Here is a 23,738-nt window from a genome sequence, read left to right as displayed (position 1 = left end):
TATGAAAGTTTAATACGCACAAAAGAGAATTAGCTTCCTCCCTGGATTTATGATTGTTTGGGGTTTTTTTTGTGAAACTCACTGACTGTCAATAGCTGATCTATTTCCTCACCAAGAAAATGCATTAGAAAATTCTCTGCACTTTTATTTTCACCTTGATCCTCAAAATATACTAATTTTTCTTACAACTTTAAACTGTGAGATCATTATAATTTCCATTTTGAAAACAAACTGTAGATGCCATCACTGTCACCTCTCAGTTCATATAGTATTTTTAGAAGGCATGATTTATCTCCACATATTACATTTTCTGTATATTTGTAAAGAAAAAAAAAATTTATTATCTTTATTAGTTGAATAACTTTATATTAAGTCAGTGAACTTTGAAGGATGGCAGGTAACTATTTTTAAAAGTTTTGTTACATTATATGTACTAATTTACTTCATAAGCAGCAACAACTCTAAGCATAGTCTCTGACATTTCTTGTGTGCAATTCTCAAAACTGCAAACTCACTCACACTGGTACAAGTGCACAGGAAAATGAAGAGCATCAAAATGAGCTATGCAGAAAACACTCGGTGCTGGAATCCCTTCACTGCTTGTTGGAATATTACACCATCCATTCAATTAGTAGAACAAAGGAAAGAGATTTTGGTCAAACATAGATAAATATTTTCAAAGGAGAAGTGCTAACTGCTATGGGCTTTTGATGTAATCATCTCTGTGTTTAAAACTCACAGATGGCATTTTCCAAGGCAAAGTTTAGATATTTATGATTCCTGAGACTCACTCACAAGACTGGTTTCAATTTAGGATTTAAAATGCATGTTCCAGGAGAAACAGAAATAAGAATGATGTATTGGTTTGTTTATATAGATATGACAAATCAACTGATCACAAAACTGTGCAATATATTCTCATACAGTAAGTATAATGATGTCAAAATAATAAAATTTTTGTGTTTGCTAATTCCTGAATACTATGTACCTACAAATTGTATCAGTATATGTGTTTATATTTTTCAATTATATTTTATATATAATTATTATATATTTAATGCATGTATTTTGTAAAATGATTATTCCAATTCTATTTAAAATATATCTAACACCTCTTCTGAACCTGCTTATATCAACACAAACTTTAACTCTCTGGACAGTTTGGATCTGAGAGTGGCAACAAAGGGAATTACACAGCTTGTTTGGTTGTTTTGGTAAGACCCCCCTTCATTCTCTCTTGTTATGTAAAGAAAAACCTAGATTGGTTGGTTCTGTTGGATCCTAATCTTGCACACCAGATATGCCTCTATTTCTATCTGTACCACATGTGCAACAGGACAGTTAGTGCTTTTGCAAAAAGTTTTCAGTAACAGATTTACTGTCTAAATTGTCTGGGTTATAGCCAGGTTTTACCATTGCCCAAATTTCAAAGAAAATAATATATGTATTAGATTGCTCATATAGCATCTTAGAATTTTAGAGTCTTTTGTGATAGGATTACATAAACCTCCTCTTTCATCTCTCAGGTTCTTTGGATTTAGCCAGGTTTTGATGGCAAAGCCAGAAATCGTATTCCAAACAGTCTGAAAGTGGTGTTTCCAGTAATCCATTTAGATGAACCATTGTTTCAGTGGCTCTCAGCTGTCTCCCTCATGATTTTAACTCTCAAATGCATACTTACATCATCATTAAAGGGTGGTTGTCTAGGCTTTCCAGGCTGACTCCCCCCAGATCTGCATTCTTTCTCCACCTTGTTGAATATTTTGTATGATTATCAATGACATTTTACTTCTTTTAGATAATTCATTAGTTCACTGATCAATCAGTTTGACTCCCTTTTCTAAACTAATACCACCTCATGTCAGGACCAGAAAATTCCTGTATAAAGAACCACTGAAACTCAAATGACATCTCATTGAACCACTATGAAATACATGAATTTACAATGAATTGTTCCTTCTTTGATACAGAAAAATGAATACAAAGTGCACATCTGATGCTGAAGAATTTTAGCATGGTAAAACACATATTTGAATAAATGCATACTTTGCCTCTTTAGCTTGATTCTAATCAAGATATCAAACAGGACAGAAAGAGGTGTGGGCATCTTATAATGCACTTTTCATGTTTGATGGTGAGTAGAAACCTATCATGTTTTGCCTGAAATATATTTTTAACCATTTTTCATCACTGCCTTCTAAACGTACTCGATTTGCCTCTGCAAATTTTTTTTTTCACCAGAAATAATCAGTCTTTAGGAAAAAAACAGCTGGATCCTGTCTAAACAGAGACCATGTTTAACAGCTTGTTTAACTTTAAAAAGTTTTGACTGTCAATTTTTCCAATCCATGCCAAAGTATCAGGATTGTACCCCATCAATACTTAGTCATTGGTTCTGAAGCTATAGCCTAGAGAGAGAGATGGACTTATCAGTACCACATCAGTACCACATCAGTACCACATCAGGACTCGATCAAAATTCTAATTCTTGCTTTTGTTGGAAGCAGTGGATTCAATTTCGAGGTCCAAGCTCTAGAAATTGTCTCCAAAATGAAGAAATATGAGTTTTCTCAGTGCTGCCACACAAGTTGCCATTGCCACTGAAAGGCTCCTTCTTCTCTCACAAGCTTGGAAGCCTGCTTTGTGTCATTCCTAAAAGCACCTATTTTTAAAAACTGTTTGCATGCCACATGATTTCTCTCAAAAAGGAAATTGTTAATACATAATGCAACAGTACATTTCTGTTTGAAGGACATAGACTCTTTAAACACAACCTATTTATTTGTAAATCTGAAGTACACAGAGCATTTCACCCTGGTGAAAACCTCACATAGTTTTAGTTTTAAGGCATTAAACATTTGCTATGGTAGAACACACCACTCCCAAACTCTATGCAGGCAGTTACATTTTCTACTCCCAAATTCTAAACGAAGGCTGTTGTATTTTCTACTGACGTGAATCAGTCCTTTGTTTGATCTCTTTTCATTTCACAACAGAGAGAGAGGAAAAATGCTGTTATATTTTTACATGGTAGCCTATCATAAAACAAGAAGTTGCTGTTGGTTGTCTGTGATATTCACCATGTCTGCAATATTTCTGCCACCACCTTTTTCAGCACCTGTCTGTTGGCCAATCAGAAAAAAGCAAAAGGCCTGAAGTCTCTCCAACCCCAGGGAAACTCTTTCCAAAAATATCCCCAAGTTAAGTGTCTCCCTAATAGGAGCTGCTGACTGACAAATCTCTCAGCAGTTCATTCTTAATAACCAGCTGTATTTTAACCTTTTTTTTTTTTTTTTTTTTTTTATTTAGTTCTACTGAAGCTAACAGCAGAAGTAATCAGCTGTTCCATGCTCTTCCTTCAGCATTCATTCCTCTGTCCAGAAATATGGAGGTCACATTCTTGCACATTTGTCTTTGTTAGTGCTATGACTCCTGGCAGCAATACACAGCTGTCTACCCCTATCTGGCATCAGACATGTTTTTAGGTGGCAGGTGGAGTCTTCCTAGGGGCCACAGGAATATATTTGGCATAATCAAAAGAGAGTGTGCAATAACTGTTACGAAGGTAAAGCAACGTAAAGCTGTATTATGATAAAAGGAGAAAGAGAAGTAAATATTTATTTTCCTACAGATCAGCATCTCACATTTTGTTGAAAGAAGCGCATTCCTTTTTCAAAGTTAATCCCCTTGTAAAGAAAGAAGCTTTTATCTGTATTGAACTCTTGCGCTGTCTGTGCCTGCTCAGATCAAACACATTTCACATGCTAAGAAGATATCTAAATACATGACTGGCTGTGAATATAAACATGTAAAATATGCACTATAGGCTTGCAGCTAAAATTGATCTAATAGAGTTCCTTTTCTCCATAAAGAGGAAATTCTAAATCTTAGCACATATAACATTAAAGGATGACATGTGATGCCATAAAACATTTTTCTCACTGCTCAACTATGGGAATTCTATGATATGCATAAGTGCAAGTAGTTTTTATATTTAAAAAAATCAGCTCTGTTTGAAATATAATCCTTACAGGTACTATCTAATGTGAATATGAACTCAACACTTAGAATTAAGCAGTTCCATACTTGGCAGGGCATAGAGGGATGAGTAACTTTTCAGGTAGGGAAATACAACACAGGCAGTTAACAAGTGTAATTAATTACAAAATAATTGGTAAAGCCATAATGAATATGACTAACATGTACAGCATACATGACAAAATCAACTGAGAGAAGAGTAACACTTGAAGCATTTACGTTAAACAAAACTGGACAAAATTAGAGATAAAGTCTTGTATATGGACTTCTTAAAAGAAAACTTAATTTTAAGAAAGAGTCTAATGTTAACTCTGCAGAGACAAAAATTGGCTATCCAACTTTTATGGGTTGCTTTTCTTCTTTCAATCAGCTTGTTTAAGTTGGAGTGTTACTTTTGTGATACAGATTTTCCACTAGAGTGCTTTAACTCTACTTTATTTCCCTTCTTTCCTTTAAAAATTATTTAAGACTCCATTGAGCTGATACAGTTTAGCTTTGTTAATCATATAAATTGTAATCTTTACATGCTAGACTATACAATCTCGATTATCTTGCCATGTGCTACACTGACAAATTCTATCCTTGCTTTCCCTATCCATCCGAGATTGCATCAATTCTGCCTTCTTCAACTTTCACTCATTTCCTTCTTGCTTCTTAATTCAACAAGAAATTGATTTCTTATATTTTCTTACTAAAAACACCTGTAACAAAGGCTTGCTTAAATTCTTATTTATATACATTCCCAAATGCTAAAATGTGACACAGCCTTTCTACTTGAACCACAGAAGACTGTCAATTCAGAGCTTGGTGACACCTCATTCCTTTTCTTTGACACCAGTAGATAACACGCCTTAAATATCTTAATAGAACCAGGCAGTGGAAAGGCCATCTCATAGCAGTGAGCCCAGTGGCTGTGTGTTGCTGTTTGCTACAAGCAGCAAATAATAGTAGGACACTATTTGGGTGGAAGGAAAAAAGCACTTTATTAAAACTTCACCTATATTTATAGAACTGTTCTTGAATCTCAAACAGGACAGCAGTTCATTGGAAAATAGGAGAAAACATCCCATATTACGTATATCGCGCACTATCCCACAGTCAACATCAGGTGCTAATCTTACGTTTATTAATTCCTTCCTATTTGTAAGAAAGCTATCACCCATGGAAAATCTTGGCTGGAGCTGAGAAAGTGTCACGGCCTGAGAAAAAGACTCATAACCCGAGAAAAAGCCTGGTTGAAATTGCCTAGGCCTTCGGCAGTGTGCACACATGCGGCGTGGGCACAGCTCCATGGCACAACAGTGAGCTCCGCCGGTGTGGTGTGGGCACAGCTCCACGGCACAGCAGTGAGCTCCACCGGTGTGGTGTGGGCACAGCTCCATGGCACAGCAGTGAGCTCCACCAGTGCGGTGTGGCTGCAGCTCCATGGCATGTCTGTGGCCCCAGTGGGTGCGATGTGGTCATGGCTCCATGGCGCACTGCGCAGCAGCACATCCCACAGGTGTCATGGTGGCATGGCCCTGAAGGGTCTGATGAACAGGGCCTGGCAGAGGCAGGCTCAGAAACCAGCGTGTCATGGTGGCATGGCCCTGATGGGTCTGGTGAACAGGGCCTGGCAGAGCAGGCTCAGACAGCACTGCCTGCTCTCGGGTGATGGGGACAGAGACATCTCTACCCTGGGCACAGCGTTTATTGGCAAAGATCAAACAGCTTTGGCCTATGTGTCTTCACCTTTGTGATAAATCCATGCGAGCACAATGTGCTTCACAGCTGCAGATGCAAAAGTGTATTAATCACAATGCACAGGAGTGCAAAATTCCTTTGACATTTTAAAGGATGCTAGGGGCACTCAGCGGTCAAGTAGGTGTTTGTACATGTCTCCCATTATTACTTGTCCAGCTAATAAAAGTTAACAAAGACGGTATCTTGAGACAGAATGATATTACAAGTGTTCTAGTAGTCTTGAGATAAGGGAAGCAGAATGACAAGTTTCTCACTGTGAGGTAGTTTGCCTCATCAAGAGCTTAGATGGACTATAGATGTTGGATTGAGAAGTTTTCATCTCTTTCCCAGTTTACAGAATGGTATTAGTTCTCTGTGAGTTACTTAGCATTCCTTTCTGGTTTTTGGTTTCCTTTCCTATATACAGCTATGGCAATTTCAGAAAGTCTTACTATTTTCAAGCTTATTGATGTGTAGTTGCTTGCAGCTCTTTAACCTCTTTGTTGAGGAAATATTGTGTAAAAGAAGGATGGGAGCTATTATTACTGTCCTTAGTTTTATTTTAACAATTGCTGTATTTCTTCCAGACCAATTACTGATACAACTGCTAGCAAAAGCTGAAGGTGTATAAGCTTTCCCATTGCACTCCTAAGAAAATCCTCAGAGAAACTTGGAAAAATTGTATTTGAATACCATTGACACTGCTTGCTACATTTGACACTTTCATATGTACATGACAGGTAGATATTTCCAGCACACTCTATGAAAATATAGATTAGCTCTAGCTATGTAAAAAAAAAATCCTTTTACTATGTATTTACAAGCAAAATTAAATGTTTTTTGCATACTGAGGGAAAACTAAAGAACAAAACTATGTATGGCATCAAACTGCAGCAAGAACATTGACCCAGTCTGTTCAGCACAGGCAACCAGATTATTTTTTTGCTCTTTCAGAGGTGGAAAAATATGTCTGTTAGTAACTCAAAATAACTGGAGGTTTCTGTGGCAACTGGTAAAGGAGGTTGTATCTCTCTCTGCTGCTTAAAGTAGAAGCAGTTCTTAGAGATTTCTATTTGAAGTTTGCATACTGGTGTTTGACTTCAGGTCTTGGAAAGGAGATTGCCTATCTACTTGTATTTTATCCTGTTGCTATTTAGAGCAAGGTACAAAATAACAAGGACCATAACAGAGGTGTTCTGCTTTCTTAGGTAAGTGCATTAATCATTAAAGAGCTTATCACTGTATTTTGGTTTTACACAATTAACGATGAAAATCTTTTGCATTATGTAACATCATCAGACATAATGGAAAACCTGTACAATGAGAACAGTTTTATCATTTTTGGCATGAGATTTGGAATGATTTGAGCTGAGTAGTGTTAGAAACTATTATTAAGGTTTCAGGAAAACTGCATCTGTGTTCCATCAAATCTATTGGTAGTGAAAACTGTTATCTCCGTGGAGTTCTGTTCATCAGCTGAATTTTCCATAATACTGCAATAGGAATGGAGTAAGCATATTAGCTGTATATCTGTAATATTGTTTGATGTCATTATTCATTTTTAAATATTATATGCAAGTGTTAAATTGGTACATCACTGCCTATTAAAGTGTGTTTATCTTGCAAAATGTGTAACTGTTTCAAAGTTTTAGTCTGTTTGCCATTTGTTTATAGTGATTTACTGCCTTTACTATTTTTATAAAGGAGAGTACACATTATTTTTGCAATAAAAATGGAAGGTCTTGATTCCAAAATATTCAGTATAGATCAAAGGATATAAGTATTCCCTAAATCATAGAAGAACCATATGAAGAAAATTTATTCATGGCTTAATAAAGCTGTATAAAACCTTGCCTTATTAAATTTTCAATTTGTGAAGAGTATTTAAATAACGGTTGAAGAGGAATTAATTGAGCAGAAATCTTTCATTTTCTGAGGAAATATTTCTGTCATGCTGGACAAAAATATTTGGCATATTTGACTTACACAAAATAATACTTTATTTGTATTCAAAAAGCTAAATTTCTTTTAAAATGTCTCTGCAGGTATCTACAGGCAGATATATTTTCTTCCCAGAAGTGAAAATTTAAACACACAATTGCAAGAACCAGGATTCATCCACCCACTCTCTGTGGAAAATGCTGAAGATAGCCCAAGGCAGCTTGTTGCTGTTTATATACAGGCTATTTTTGACTCCCATTCCAAGGTGGCAAAGTCTCATGCATTTAGTGGAGATGCTGAGTACCTGTAAAAGGACCTTGATTTTACTTTGGGGGTGACTGCTTAAAAATTAGGCATACAGTTGTTAACTCTTGGATAACCAGCTCCTTCTTTGTACACAGTTTTCAGCTTGAAATTTTTAGAATCATCATTCTGTTCTTATTTGACACACTGAAACCACTATAAAATGACCTGAAATAAAATCCTTTTGATTAATTTAATTACAATATGGTAAGGATCTCAGGATGCAAAAATGGGGTTTGTATACATTGCAAAGTATTCCCAGTCCAGCAGTGAATCTGTTCAAGCTGCAATCAGGGGACTGTATGAGGATGCCAAGATGCTCTATCAACACTGAAATACAAAGTGTGGTACTGGCACTTGTTAGTACATAAAGATGGTCTGGGTCCTGTAGGGAGCTCTGAGTCTCTTGTGCACTTCTGTCACAACAGTACACCTACTGCACTTCCATTGTTGCCAAGGAACAAATTTTAATAAAAAAATACAAGGCAGTATCTAGAAAACCTTGAGCTAAGAGCAAATGTCAGTGTACAAAATTATTTCAAATCTGAGAGCTGATATAACTGATGCTGGCAGAAAGGATGGAGGTCTGTAACATCTCTTTGGAGCTATAATTTCTTCTAACCCCTCTGAGGCATGTGACTCCCAATAGGTTGCAATCTGGCAGAAACCATGCCCACACATTGCTTTTATTTCTGGAAACCATATGATAAAATCTGTAGATTAAACTAACAGCCTTCATGTTTACTTCTTCCTTTCACGGAGCTTTAACAGAAATGTTGTGCTTGAAAAAGTGATTTTGGAGAGATTTTTTTTTCCCCTGGGACTAAACTCTCACAGGAGGTGAGAGTACTTCCTTAGCAGTACTTCCTTAGCAGAGACAGTAAGGAAGAATTTACTCTGTTACACTTTATGCTCTACAACTCTATAGACAACTAAAATGTATTTTGATTGCTTCAGTGTTAATAATATGCCAGAGTTATGGGGTATTTTAAAAACATGCATGTTTTCCAGGGATTTTTTGTGTCTTTTCTGAGGGATATACTTCTTTTTGGATTATAGCACTATTTCACTTGAGATTTGAAAATTCAGTAGGTTAATTTATTTATACAGTGTTATATATAGTTACAGATTAATAGCTATCAAGTATTACAAAAAGTTGCTGTATTTCTACTCATAAGTCCATTAATGTTAAAGGTCTTTTACAACTTAAATTCTAATTTTTTTTTCTACAAGATTTTAAGGTACACAGGGAAGCCATTGATTTTAAACTGCTCTTAGTAGAAAAAGGCAGTTATTTTATTTATTATCATGAAAATAATGTTGTTTAAAAACATTACAAATCTATTATTACCATAAAATTATACAGAAGGGGAATGGCTAAGTTTTCTGAATTTCTGAGTAGCAAGCACACAGAACTTTGTGCCACTTCCAGGCCTAACATTGCTTCTGCTGGAATTCCAGATAGTGGCAGTCTGCTGAAACATGAGTTCAGTTACCAAATATAGATGAGTGGGGCACGAATTTCATAGTCACAGAGGACGGATGTAACGCACAGGCCACAGTCTTCTCGACTAAGGACCAAGCACACTTTAGTGAAGAACTGGAGCAACTTTAAGCTTATTCAGATAGAGAAGGAGGAAAACAACTTTACCTACTATTAACTATACTTGAACTCTCCATATTGCCCTGCTCATTGTAAGATCTGTTTTCTATTTTCTGTTAAACATAATTGTTGTATTTGTGGTGTAATTTCGCAGGATTTCAAAATTCAGAGAGAAACTATGTGCCCTTTTTGTTTTAAAAAATCTTACCAGATATGTTTCATCCTTTATACTATTCTATTGAAGAGATTGGCTTTGGGTCATGTTAAGTAATAATTTCTTATGTGGCAGGTTCTGCAGATGCAGGATGTTTACATTTTTCTTGAAATTAGTCCTTTAATTTTCTACGTTTTTCCATATTTTACTATATATCTTTTCAAAACCTTAATTTGATTAGTTACTCAGTTTTTTTTTAAATTACTGTAATCTAGTACATTTCAAATTTAATATTTTCGTATTATTTTTTAGAGCATCTGTATTGGGTTTTGAATAAGTATTTAAACTGCATGATAAAATATATGGTTTTACTTGGGTGTAATTTTTTAATATATACAAGTAGGACCCCATAGTCTATATGCAATAATGTTGAAAGTACAGGTAAACACTGATATACATGCAACTTTGTATTTTATGTTTGTGTCTTTAAATGATACAGTATATGGTTTTGCAGGTTACCTATGATGATGAAATCTGTTATAAATACATTGTAGTCTAACTTGGAGAAGCTAGAAATAGCATTCAAAATTTCTAATTATGATCTTATAAGCTACTTGATAGGTTTAGTGATACTTCACCTACAGTTCACTGTGGTTACAAGTTTCACTAAAAGAATAGTGAGTTTATGTATTACAGTATGGCAGAAAAGAGTCTTTCTCCTGGAAGCTTCCACTCAACTCCCTAAAGCTAGACATATGAATGCATTTTCAGGCACCTTGTCACCAAGAAGGCTTATCAGCATTAGAAATTGCCAGTAAACCAGCATGTTTAAATCCATCAACTTTATCTAAATCTCCAGGTATAGACTGATTCACCTAAATTTAGAGCCCAGCCTTTGAAAATTACAATATATGCAGCCATTATGTTTTTCTAATGACAAAGCTGAGTATTGGAAAGAAATACATTAATTCATAATATATTAATTTTAATCATCATGTTGGGTGGCTAACAATAGGTAAACCTGTCCTACCCATGAAACAACCCATTGAAACATTAGAACAGCCTGGTGTTGGAAGTCAGGGAAGTTTATCTGAGTATGTAATGTGTCACTTTGAGATGTGAACAAGCTAGGAATCAGTGTGTGTGAGATTTAAATAAAGATATAAGGATATTTATATGTTGTCTAAATAGCACCTTTGTTCATTTGAATAAAAAGTTTTTTGAAATAACTAAGATTAAGGAGGCAGAAACTCTGCAGGTTTAACCCTTGTTTCTGTGGCATTCATCCAGATTATGCCTGAACAGCTGAGCCTCTAGACCAACTGTTTGCTGGGCTTCTCAGATTCTTTCTTTAATGCTGCTATGTGGTAGTCAGTTATACTGTACATACTTTTTTAGATTTTGTTGACAAGAGATTGGCATGGCTGCTAAATTTGTTGCCCTATAAACACAGATAACAGGAAAGGAAGACGAAATCTCAGCAAATAATAAACTTATCACTGAATGCTATAAAAACATGTATCAAATCCTAAATGCTTTGGGTTTCTTATACTTCTCTTTTATGTATTGAATTGTAATCTGTTGGCAAGACAAACAGGCATATCAAGAGATGCATATGCTAAACCAAGAATTCCAGTAATCTATCAGCCATTTAATGACTACATGCTGGGTAATCCCTGGTTTAGTGACTAAAGGTAATTGGAGCCTGCACAAGCTGATGTAAAATACATCCGAGTGCATCTCATGACTGTCAAGACATTTCTCTACTATCAGTAGAGAATTAAAGGAAAATATTTTTTAATCCCATATACATTTTTTTCTTGTAGAAATTATCATTAGAAGAGAATTTCCCAGGGTAATCAAAATCACTGATATTCAACTTAATTAAATGTTCAGCAGAAACAATAATAATGTTTCAGATAAATTCAGCTACAATCTAGTGACCAGATAGACAAATACATTTCAACAAGATTTTCAGGCCAGTCCTTCTCTTGGAGAAAGTGTGGTTTCCCTGATGTCTGATACTGGAGAGGTATAAATGCTTCTCTGCTTTGTGAAAGTGGTACAAAATATAAGTTATACACTTGTGTTGTGCAGGATGATATACAGGTTGAGAAATATATTTCTTCGATGCTTTACTTTTAGCATATGGTAGCTTGATATTTCATTTTTCAGTGTTGAGGAAAGTGCTACTAAATTGGTAACAAGTTAAAAATGTTTGCACACTAAGTAAAATAATATTAAACACATTAACAACATTAAACAGAAAGGATAACTTAGAATTTCTATTCCAAGTATCTTTGTGTGTATCCTTACAACGGTTTTAGCTTGAACACTTCTCTCAGAATTTCATGGTTTAGTGTTTGAAAGGCAATGTTATGGGGGGGGGGGGGGGGAAGTAAATATATTCCCAGAATCTTCATAAGGATAAAACCAGAAAAAAAATGAAGCATAGTAGAATTGATGTAAAATAACTAATCAGATGTGAAATAAGAGCATATATCCATATTAATCCAGTGAAATTGGGATTGTGCTAGGCGATATACAGACAAAGGATGTCTTCATATTTCTGTGGGAAGATTCATGAGAAAAATGACTCCTAAGTTCTCCCATTTCCACCTAGACAATTTGCCGTCCTGGCTCATTCTAATAGAAACCAAGGTTTATGGTATGTGATGCACCATTAGGTTCTGCTCATCTTCCAGCTTTGTGTCTAGCTTGTGGGAACTAGGATATAACTGTTCTCATTAAGGAATTGTTCTTGTGTCTTCCAGGATGCAAGACAGAAGGCGTGGGCAGGCAGTGCCTCTTTCTTTAATGCTGAAGGAGACTTACTCTCCAGAGAGAGGAAGCAGTAAGGGATATCCTGAAAATATGTCAGAACCGTCATCTTACCATGACTTTTTCTGTGATCCCCTGTCAGACACACAGAATGGTGAATTTTCAAATGAACTTTCTGCCTTCCTTACCCAGGAGGAGATAAGTAAGAGCCTTGACATAGCTCGTGAAGCCATTGCCAATTCCATCGAGGAAGAAGAAAACACAGCACCAGACTTTACTCATTATCTCAACACCTCTCTTTCTAGCCCTTCAGAAGACCCTTCTGTCAGGGACACCGACCTACATGAGCAAGATGCTTTACAGACACCTCAAGCAAGCAGTTGGACTTCATCTGCTGCAAGTCATGTTCTCCCAAGGGATCCGAAAGAGCAATCCACTGCACCTGAGACAGAAGATAGTTTTGTCACAGTTTCTAGAAGACAAGCAAGCACCTCACCTTTTCTACCTGCTAGTCCCAGCTTTGTCAGAAGCCTGAAATTTTCAGAGAAAGGTGGTCCATTTATGCCTAAGACAAGCCCAAACTCTGAATTGACATCCCAGGGAGAAGCTCCTTCGAGAAACAAGCTGTGTGACAAAGCTGCCACATTCATAGAGGAGTTATCATCTATATTCAGACAGGCAGCAAAGACAAGAGGCCGTAGTCCTGATGGGGACTCTTCTTCTCCAGACAGTGGATACCTGTCTCCTAATAAGAAACAACCAGCTTTAAGTACCTTAGTAAACCAGGAGTTTGACAAACCACATCAAGAGGCTGAACCTGAAGAAAAATTACCTGGAGTTCATCTGAATGGAGAACTCTATTCTGGAAGGGGGAGCATCATGGAGAGCAAAATGGTCCTGTGCCGTCCCTTCATCAACATGGAAGAGCATGAACTTTCACCACCTCTATTCACTCAGAAGCTCCGGAGCCAGGAAGTTGCCGAAGGAAACAAAGTATTGCTGGAGTGCAGAGTTGCTGGCAACCCAGTCCCTGATGTCAGGTAAGTGCTAAGTCACCAGATATCACCTGATGGTGGAAGGTATCTAGGGACAGGTACGTCAGTGACGTAGAGACAGTCACATGAGCAGCCAGTCATGCTCTCTTTCAAAGCACAAAGAATAACACATTCTAATGTCTTTATTTCACTAGTGTTTCATTCTATTTGCTTGGGAAATTAAATTTTGCTTGATTTAAGAGCCACATGGCAAAATTAGAAACAGAATTGGCTCTAGCAACATTCTGTGTGATTGTTACTTCATTAAGCCAAGTAAAAGAAGAGACAACTTGGCCCTAAAGAGCATATCTCAAGAAGATGGTACAGTGTTTTACTGCTGATTAATTAGAATGTCTCCAAGATCCATGTAAACTGCTTCTCTGAATCTTAACTCAGGTAGAATCATAAAATAAGAGGTTCTTAATGATCTGAGCAAAATGAGTAGTGAAAAACATTGCTAACATAATAGTAGATTATTGTAAATTCAAGTATATGTTTAAGTAATCACGAGTATTAATTAATTTGTAACTTCTGTCTTACTTCCCTTTTGACACTCATAATTGGGCTATGCTAGCCGTCTGTAGATACAGCCATTACTGAATTGTGGCAAATACGATTCATGCGAATTTTTTTGTCTCTTGCAAAGCTCCCTGGCATTCAAATTTATACACTTTCCTGCTCCATTATAAAATTTGTTTTATTTACTATTTATTATTAATTCTCCATCTGGCAACTGAAAGAAGACATATCAGTTACTAATAAAAATTACGTTTTAAAGTTTTCACTAAACAAAATTTCCCCCTTCCTCTCTATTTCATTATGGATTTTCAAGAGAGGAAAAATACGTCAGCTGCACCTCAAAAAATACTCATTTCATAAGTCGATGCCCTTCTTTTTTGCCTGTCCTTTCTGTAGTGACACTGACTTGGCTGAAGAGGTCACTCACACACAGCATGGGCGGCACAGAGCCCTCAAGTGAGAGCTGCTGTGCAGCCAAGAGAGCAAAAACCAAGGCTCACCCAGGGGTTAGGAGGCAGCAAACACTTGAGTGATGTTTGGGTGAGGTCCAAAGTCTGAATCTTGGGGAAAGGAGGGGTTTCTTTCCAGATGAGAAAGCTTGCAGAAAAATATAGTAGTGGATTTTTATCTGTAGTAGCATTACTTGGAACTTCTAAACAGTTTCATAGCATCATCTAGGCACATCACTGTCCTTCTTTCTGGATAAGAAAAGCAGTTTTATGGTATATCCTAGATATACATCCAGTTATTTTGCTGCAGTGGAAAAAGGCAAGCCTGTTTAAATCCACCCACATATTGCAGAGCAAATGAAGAATGTCTGTGCTACTTCCAGAAATATTTTCTGTAAATGAGAGTTTTATATGGTTTAAAAATAAAGCAAACATCAATGATACAATAATAGTTTACCATTCTTGAAAATGAAAATAATCTCATTTTCTAAAGCACTTTACTTAGACAATTGCTTCATTAGACTGGATTTTTGTGACATATGTGGAAAACAATCTTCAGACCATAATCATATGAATTAAAAATATTTACAGTTTTCTGAAGAAACTGGCCAGAAAAAAAATTGTGTAAAAGATACTAAACTTTTTGTGAAGATTTCTGAATAGGTAGAAGATAGAAATGGATATTAGGAAAGTATGGTATTGCATGGCCAAAAGAAGGGCAATGGAACAAGCTGAACAGTTACCTGGTATGAAAAGTGTAAGACCAAGCCATTTGACACATGCAAAATCTGCTAAACAGGAGATGCTGACAAGGGCATGAGCCAGGGCTGCCAAAGTTTGGATATTTGCATATAGCAATAAAATCTGTAGAAACCAAGGTTCAGCTATTCCGATTCTTCCCAGAAAACACAGTTTCAATAACACAGTCATTGCAAAGGCTGTTTTTGGAACTCTATGTGATAAGTGTAATTAAACTAGAAAGCAGTTATGATTTTTGTGGGGGGGGGGGGGGGTTGTCTTTTTTTTTTTTTTTTGCCTCAGCTGGGAAGAAAACCAGAAGCCACATTTCCTAAAGTCATAAGGAAGTAACAATAGTTTAATGGTGACAATAAACTCAGGAAGTTCTTATTTCACCAGGCACTCAAAAAGTTGTTCCAGCATAATAATGAATACAGGTGATATTTAAGCACAATCAAGCACTGGTAACTATGAAGTCATCCAATTGACACCAGAGCAAATGGCCTTCAAAAGAATCTACATAGGCTTTTCTGATCTTTTAGCACGTTACTGCTTTTCTATGCCTCCCTCACATTGGATCCAAGTAATGTTTATAACTGGCTTTCTTCCCTTTTCATAGCTAAATTTTCAAAGTCCTCAGCCTATGCAAAGTTCAGCTAGAATCCTCCTTTATTCTGCCACTTTTCTTATGAGGATAAGTAACAATGTTGCAGAATCTTATAACAATTAAAGAAACCATCATATGTAGTGTAAGGACAAGGTGTATATTTTAAGGTTATTTGTCTAGGAAAGCCTCCTAAATTTTAAGTTCCTTAGATGTTCATAGCCATACACAGCAGAAAGTAAAACAGCAAGTGTTATGGTATGAGTGATGAAACTGGACCAAAGTAGCTTTGTTCTACAAATAGGAAAAGAGTCTATTTTGACAGAAGAACTTACAACTAGAATCTTAATGTTAAAAGCCAAAAGTAAAAGTCAGATACATTTCAAGAATCATTAAATTTCTTTTAAAAGTTCAATGTCTAACTTATTAGTTCTACTAGAAGAAAATCAGATTTCTCACAATGAATATTTTGTCACTGATGAGAATTCTTACATTTCTGAGAAACCCAGATTCCAGCCTAAGCCCTAGAAAGGCAAAGAATGATTTGAAAAGTTCTAGGATATCTGCCTTCTAAAGAAGGTCTAAACCATATAAAATATAAGTTGAAACAAAATTTCTCTTGCTCTCAAAACCATTTTAACAGTCAGTGGCTGTCCTTCAGAGTTCATCAGCAATACAGTGTTTAAAACACTCATATTAGCCTTGAGCTAGCTAAAGCAAATCCCAGCTGGGCGTGACCTCTTCAGCATTTGCCTCATCACCTGAATATTTAATTGCTTCTGAGGTCTGCCTGGAGCTGCAAGCCATGATTAAAGTATTTTCTGTAAGCTGTGATTAAAATATTTGCAGATATTCACCCAGCTTCTGCAGCACAAGAGGTATTGAATTTTTTGTGCAAAATATATTATTTTCCTTTTTCCACAGCAAAAAAAAAAAAAAAAAATCAAAATCAAAATTATAAATAATAATTCCAAATACACATGACAAAAACAGGATTTCTTTGCTTTAAGGAAACAATTTGCTCTCATTATAATCCTTTTATTCTCATAAGTGCTGTTTGTCTAGATTTGACTGCAACAAATACCCAAGATCCCCACCTTGTAACATTACTTGCATGAACTGTTCTTAGAAAACACAAAAACAAGTGCCAAGTACAATACTTAAATTTATAATAAAACCAAATTATGCTGACTTCTACAGCTTCAAAAGCTTACCAGTTTTACAGTCTTTAAAGGCTTTGAAGACTAAAAACATGCAATAAACTATGTCACCACCATAGTCATCCCATCAGGCACAATTGCAAAGAAAATTGAGCATCAGAGTAAGTCGTGCTTAACACAAACCTACACAGCTGTGTAAAAAGCCAGGTGTACAGGACAACAGTTCTGCTAAACTACCTACACAGCAGTTGGTAGTTTTAAGTCTTGGAAATGTAAGAGGTGTCACAAATGTCTCCTTCTTTGCTGGACTTGATCTGAGGTAGGAAAATCTGTGGTTTAAAGATATAATTTAGTTTTCTTTATTGAAGTCTCTTATGAGATAAATTTTGTAGACAGAGTGAAACACCAGTGCCTTGGTGGAAAATAGAGATGTTCTACTAATTCTATAATGGCAAGACTTTAGTACTAATTATTTTTATCAAATATGAATAGTTATTTACGTATGTGTGATAATAGGACACACTTGACCATCCTAGGTGTCCTTAGGTAAAAACAAAACCTGTTTCACAAGTGTGTTCCTTGCTTTCTTGTAAAAACTCTTTAATAGTCATCTTCAAAGTTCTTGTATTACTTTTTTGTTTGTAGAATCTTAACTATTTTAGAATTAGATGGTATAGGTCCTGATTTTCTAATATTTTCATTACCTTATATACATACTTGTGTTATTCAAGATGGAAACTTTAGTGAATATATTTTATTATTATCTTGTTTAAAGTATTTGCTAATTCTATTCTTGTTTACTTGTCTCAGACCAATATTTTCTTCTGAACAATTAAATGCCTAATGTGTCTTAAAAACAGAGTTAAGTAGATTACAAGCATTATGTTAGCTTCAGTGATTTCAGAAATAATTAATAAAAGAAAAAAAAATAGGATGTATTCTGTGTGGGAGCAGAGGGCCCTTGTGACTTGAAAGTCAGTAACAGCTATATATATTATTCTTATCCAATAAAAAATTGTCTTGTATTGAGCTTTGAGGTGATTCTTACCTGATTCCCAAAACATGATATTTTGCAGTAAGAATTGATCTAAAATACTTCCACAATGCATGCAATTGTTTCTGCTCCATTATTTCAGTGTTGTTATAATTATTTATTATTATTTAGAACAGTGCAACAAGAAATAGTGGTTTTGTTATTAGGCAAACTTTTTAAATAATGTCTACAGAATATCTTGCATTTGTTTGCTAAGGGTGATAATTCATGAAGTTAGTTGTCAAATTGCTCACTAATATAAATATTTTTCTCTTCTCCCCTTAGTTTTTTTCTGTTAAAATGTTTTCCCAGTAAATACTTCTATGCAGAAATCTCCCTTAGTCATCTATTAATCTCTTTAGGGTAGAATCCTGCTAATCTGTCTTGTTACTAACCTTTTGCAAATAGATTGTTCTTGTTAAGAATGGAAGAATATTCTTGTACCTTGGGTCAAAAACATTCTGTTTGTGGATCTGGATGTTTCTGTGTATGGAGGGAGCATTGACAAGCATCTGAAAGTGTTAACAGCATACTAATTGCTGAGATTAAACAGAAAAATGTTGTTAGCCATTTTAATCTGTCAGTACACTCATTTAAGAAATCTGCTCAGCAGTAATATGTTGTTGTTTAGTATTTTATTTGCACTCAAATTAACATAAAATATGTATCAATATGAAAACTATATGTCAGCATCCTCAATATTTTTCTGTCATAATAATATTTTTTCTTTCTCTTAATCAATAATGTCTTCTTTATTTTAGTCGGGCTTTTTTCTTCATTTACAAGTCAAAATAATAGCTATTTGTAGTTGACCTCATTATTTTTTTTAGCCTTTTTTCCCTTTTCATGTATTTCCTTTTATATTCCTATTTTTTTGGGCCATTCCCTTCCATGCCATTCTTCTGCCTTTTGTTTGTTTGCTTTTGCTGATTTTCATGTAAGGCCTGCCCATCTCCAGGCATCCCTGGAGTTTGAATTTTCTTTCAGAGCAGATTTGGAATGTAGTGTTGAAGGTCACCTCGGTGACTTGTGAAACTGCTCCTTAATTCTGCTTGTCTTAGAACAGTGCTCTGGACTAGTGGGCTTTGTTGGGGAATCGAGGGGTTAGAGTCTAGCACAAATGGCACAGCTATTGCAGGGGCTGCCTGTAGGGATTTGTGACCTGCAGCTATTAGGTAGATAGTGTACACCTTTCAGATATTTTCTTTTCCATTCTCCATTCATTTTGTGGCAATAAGAGTCCACACCTTCAGGATTTTCTGCATCTAGGGAAAACATACAGTGGAGTTAAGGCCTGTCTAGGTAATTTAAAAAACAGTGTGGCCTATCTGAGCAATGCTAGTAGTATGCTGGTTTCCTTAACTTGTAAGTAGTAGTTCTTTTACCTTAGAATCACTTGGAAAAAGATTTGCTATGGTGGTCCTTAGGAAGATCCTTTGGGAGACTCTTGTGTATGATTGTCTGGTTGCAGAGAGGGCGCAGAGCTTAGTGCTGTGTGGGTGTAGCTGCTCTGTAGGAATGGCTGGTTACCAGCTTGCTCAGTCTGTTCATGCAGGTGTGGTACCTAACCCAGTGTATGTACCCATATGCACTGCTGGTGAAGATGTTTTTCGAAGTAGGGAGAGGGATTAGGATTGCTTTGTTGATGTACTGCATGATACTGATTTATGACATCATAATGTCAAGGGCAATGAGCATCATTAGGGATGAATATTCAGGGTTCACCTGGCCTGGTCTTGTCCAATACTTCTGGGTATTCATTAATATTCATACCCAGCCTATAGGAGGAACAAAGGAGAAGGATTTTCCCCAGTCTTATACCCCCTTCTCCTCCTTCAGGTCTGCCACAAAAGATTTTGAGAATTTTGGATTCTCTTTAGATGTTAAGAAAACCATCTTTCACTAAATTGTTATCTCAACCTATGGGCTCTGCTTTTGTCCCTCCCTCACCAAAAGAAGGGGAAAGGGGAGTGGCTTATTTGGGGTTTAATTTCCTCCTGGAGTTAACCCACAATAATGATAACCAAATGTTTTGTTTGCTTGCCTGTCTAACACCATAGAGTACAGTATTTAAAATAGGTACCTGAAAAGCACAGCTGTTTCCTATGTGAGATGATCTTTACAATATGCAGATTGTGATAACAGGATAATTTATATAGGTCCTATAAAATAAACAAATTGCTAGAAAATAAGCAGAGCAATCTACTGATGTTACAAAGGGATTATTCAAGGATCTAAAAGAATGGGTGGATGTGGTTGGGAAGGTGGCTTATGGGGAAAGGTGGCCTGTGAGGACACAAATTCTTTACTTGTTGGGTTTTTTAAAAGCCCCAAGGAGGATCTGTAGATTCTGGACACTGGGATTATTCTTCTGTTTTATTTATTTATTTTCTCTCTAGAATAGTTTTGACTACATGATGTAAACATTTCTTCATCTTTATTATACAGGCCCTGTGCATCACCAGGCTCTCTTTCTTTGCAGCTGTCATTTTTCGTGAATATGGAAATAGCTCTTGTGAATTTTGGGGGTTGAAAGTTTCATACTTTTGTTTTGGTTTTTGTGTGTGGTTTTTTTTATCCTGAAAACTGGAAGAATAAAGCCTGCTAAGTGTATGAAGACAAGTGTTGCAAGAGGCAGTTGTAAAAAGAAAGGGATAGTTACTGGAACTAGAATTACTCCCTTAAACTGAAATTAGGAAGAGAGTACCAGCACAGGTACTTTATTTTTCTCTGTTTGTGAATACCAGTGTCTCTGGTTTAGTTCTTCTGATTGCATTACTGAAACTTAAAAAATTCTCAGTAAAAGAATGCAGATCTAAAGTTCCTTGCTAATGCTCCCAAAATAAATAACGCACAGACTAGTATTTATAAAAAGACTCAAAGATTAGATGAAAATGTTATCAAAATACTTGATGGCTAACATGAAAAGCTTAAAAGTAAAGTAATAAAAATTATGCTGCTATCTACATAGTGAAAAACACATGAAGGACTTTTGCCTTGTATTTACATAGGAATTGGATGAGACTTGGATGAACTTTGAAATAATGTGGCACCACATGTCTTCAGAAAGCTCTTTCACTATATGAGCTCTGTCCATGTTAAACATTTTTAGTTTCAAAACAAAGTTTAATTGAAGTAGTTTGAAAATACAGATTTCCCACGAAAGTGGTGCTGAAACAGTGCCAGAGGCAGAATTCCAAGAGGCTGCTTTTACTTCATGTTTCAGAATTTATTTGTATAAATCTTTTATATGCTGTCTTTGGGCCTTTCCAGTATTGTGCAAAAGCATCAACAGCCAAGAAGTGTGACAGTGAGGAAATACATCAGCAATCTGCTTGTCATAGACTAATTGAAAGTGATCTGTGAAAATTAAAACTAAATGTAGAGGCTGAGTAGAATAGAGGCAGGAATGATTTGGGCCTATTTTACTTGTACTGAAAGAGAAGAAAAAGGTAGTGAGGATTTTCACGGAGAAGTGTTTTGAGTAAGTAATTCTGGCATCATTACTTATCCATGTTCAACAGGTATGATGTGCTATTCCAAATCCCATTTAAAATATCATGCTTAATGCACTTTGACATGTTTGCTCATTTGCCTAAAGGCAGTACCACATCTTGGGTTAAGCTTCTTAAGGGCAATTATAGCAGTTTATTAATGTTATTTAAACAGGACATATCTTTTTGAAACACAGTATATTACTTTATAAATATAAATTAAGCAAATTCAATATAACTTTGAAACTTGATGCTTTAAAAGTTCTTTCTAATAAAAAACTGTCATGCCTGAAATATGCTCTGTAAAAACATTCTTGGCAATGTGAAAGCTACCTTCAAAGATATGGATAATGAAATCAAACAAATAGGACTTCTCTGCTCTACTAGTAAATGGACTTGCCTTTCCAGCCCATGCAATGGTAAAGGAAGGAGTAAAAGAAATTGCCCTTCTATTCCCTGTAACATAGGAAAATAAACAAGTCATAGAATCTTAGAATATCCTGAGTTGGAAGGGGCCCATGACAATCATCCAAGGTCAAGTCCTTCTCATAGTATCCATATTTTCTTCCCTGAGCACAAAGATATAAAGAAGGCAGGAATCTTAAGGAGTTAGTGGGGAGGTTTTTATACCTTATACAATTTTACTCCCATTTTGAACTCTGTGTTGGAAGAAAAGCATCAAATAGACATTTTATGTTGTCATGAGTTTTCACATTTTACACGCTTTAGAAAAAAGATGAAGATTAAAAGATTATTTGGGAGTTTTATACTTAGGGATATTTAAAAATTATGTAGTTATGTAGTGAGAAGACAGAATTTCCTTTAAGATATTAGTATGAGCAAAATTTGGAAGATTAGCTTTGTGCAGAATAAATCTTTACTAAAATACTATCCTCTTAGAGATTTTAGAGTTTCTTAGCTTTTGTCCTCAAGAAAATTTTTCACATGCATTAATTTAAGACATTTACTTAATTTCTATTTCTTTGGCTCTGTAAATTGCCTTATCTGAAGTGACTTAAAAAAGGGGAACTCATCAGTAGGTATAGGAAAAAATTGCAAACAACTGAAACAGTGAGGGACTTGTTTAAGTATCGAAAACTTGAATCAATTTCCATATGATATCTTTCTATAAATCAGGAAATTAGCATACTTCTTAAATAAGTAGGTAATCTGGGTGGAGAAGATATGTTATTTTATTAAATAAATCCAGAGGAATAATTAAACTTGAAAATTTCACCCATATTTAGAAAGATCAAGTTGCAGAAGGGCCAAAGGCCTGTACAGAAGTATCGCCTTTGATTAACTGAATTACTGCATGTTCAGAGTGTTTGTTATTGACCTGTCACCAAGAACCTTATTGCCTTCAAGTAGTGTGTTACCAGTTGGTGTGATACTACTCAGCATAGATGAGTACAAAGCTTAAGACTGGGAGTAGTGTGAACTTGAATAGGTATGACTTCCTGTGGGAAAGGGAAACAATCTAAAATGCCTGGGGATTGGAGGTAATTAACAGGTAAAATAACTCCTAAAATACTGGGGTTCTTTTTTTTTTTCAGCTACCTGCAGGTCAAAACAGAGACTAGGAGATTTAGGATTAGATTCAGAATAGATTTTAGGAGACTAAAATTTTTCTGCCACGGATCTGTTATGAAGACATATCTGTTATGTTTCTTTTATTCTAATCCTAACATGCTGCTTCAAATCTAAGTGATTCATTGTTTCATGCTATTAATATTATGTACTTGCAATTCATGCATATATTAACATTATAAAAATAGCTTACTTTGCAGTTATGCAGTACCTTTCACGTGAGCATTTCAGTGCTTTATAAACAGTTTGAAAAATATACGAACAGCTGTTCTTTATCTCCTCTTATTTGATAAAGAGTTTTTCAGGTGGCCAAGGGAAAAAGTTTAGACAAATAGAATCCATCTCTCATTTATAGTACAACTGGTGGAAACCTATTCCTCATGATGAACTCTTTCTTTATCCATCTTACTGCAATTCAAAGTGAAATATCTGCTTTTAGTATTTACTGGAATTTGCATAGTGGTGGCTGGCAACACTGTAGCTGCACTTTTGGCAGCTATCTGTGCTTACCCATGCAATAGCTTCATTAGATAAGGAATGTCAAAGATTAAATAAGCAACTCCTGATTCCCTAGA

At 35.7% G+C, this 23,738-nt stretch overlaps 1 protein-coding gene across 1 annotated transcript in view; it reads left to right on the top strand.

Moving 5' to 3' along the window:
• The first annotated feature begins 9,525 nt into the window (after positions 1-9,525).
• Positions 9,526-23,738, top strand: part of PALLD (palladin, cytoskeletal associated protein) — a 184,823-nt gene continuing 170,610 nt past the window's right edge. The window contains exons 1-2 of the mRNA XM_079305932.1: positions 9,526-9,699; positions 12,536-13,582. Of these exons, the coding sequence (XP_079162058.1) occupies positions 12,537-13,582 (1,046 nt within the window). The 5' untranslated portion in view covers positions 9,526-9,699; position 12,536. The remainder of the gene's footprint in view (positions 9,700-12,535; positions 13,583-23,738) is intronic.

Source organism: Erithacus rubecula, assembly GCF_903797595.1.
Source record: "Erithacus rubecula genome assembly, chromosome: 5".
NCBI classification, from domain to species: Eukaryota; Metazoa; Chordata; class Aves; order Passeriformes; family Muscicapidae; genus Erithacus; species Erithacus rubecula.
Note: the sequence above shows the minus strand (reverse complement) of the source record. Positions and strands in the feature narration are given on the sequence as shown.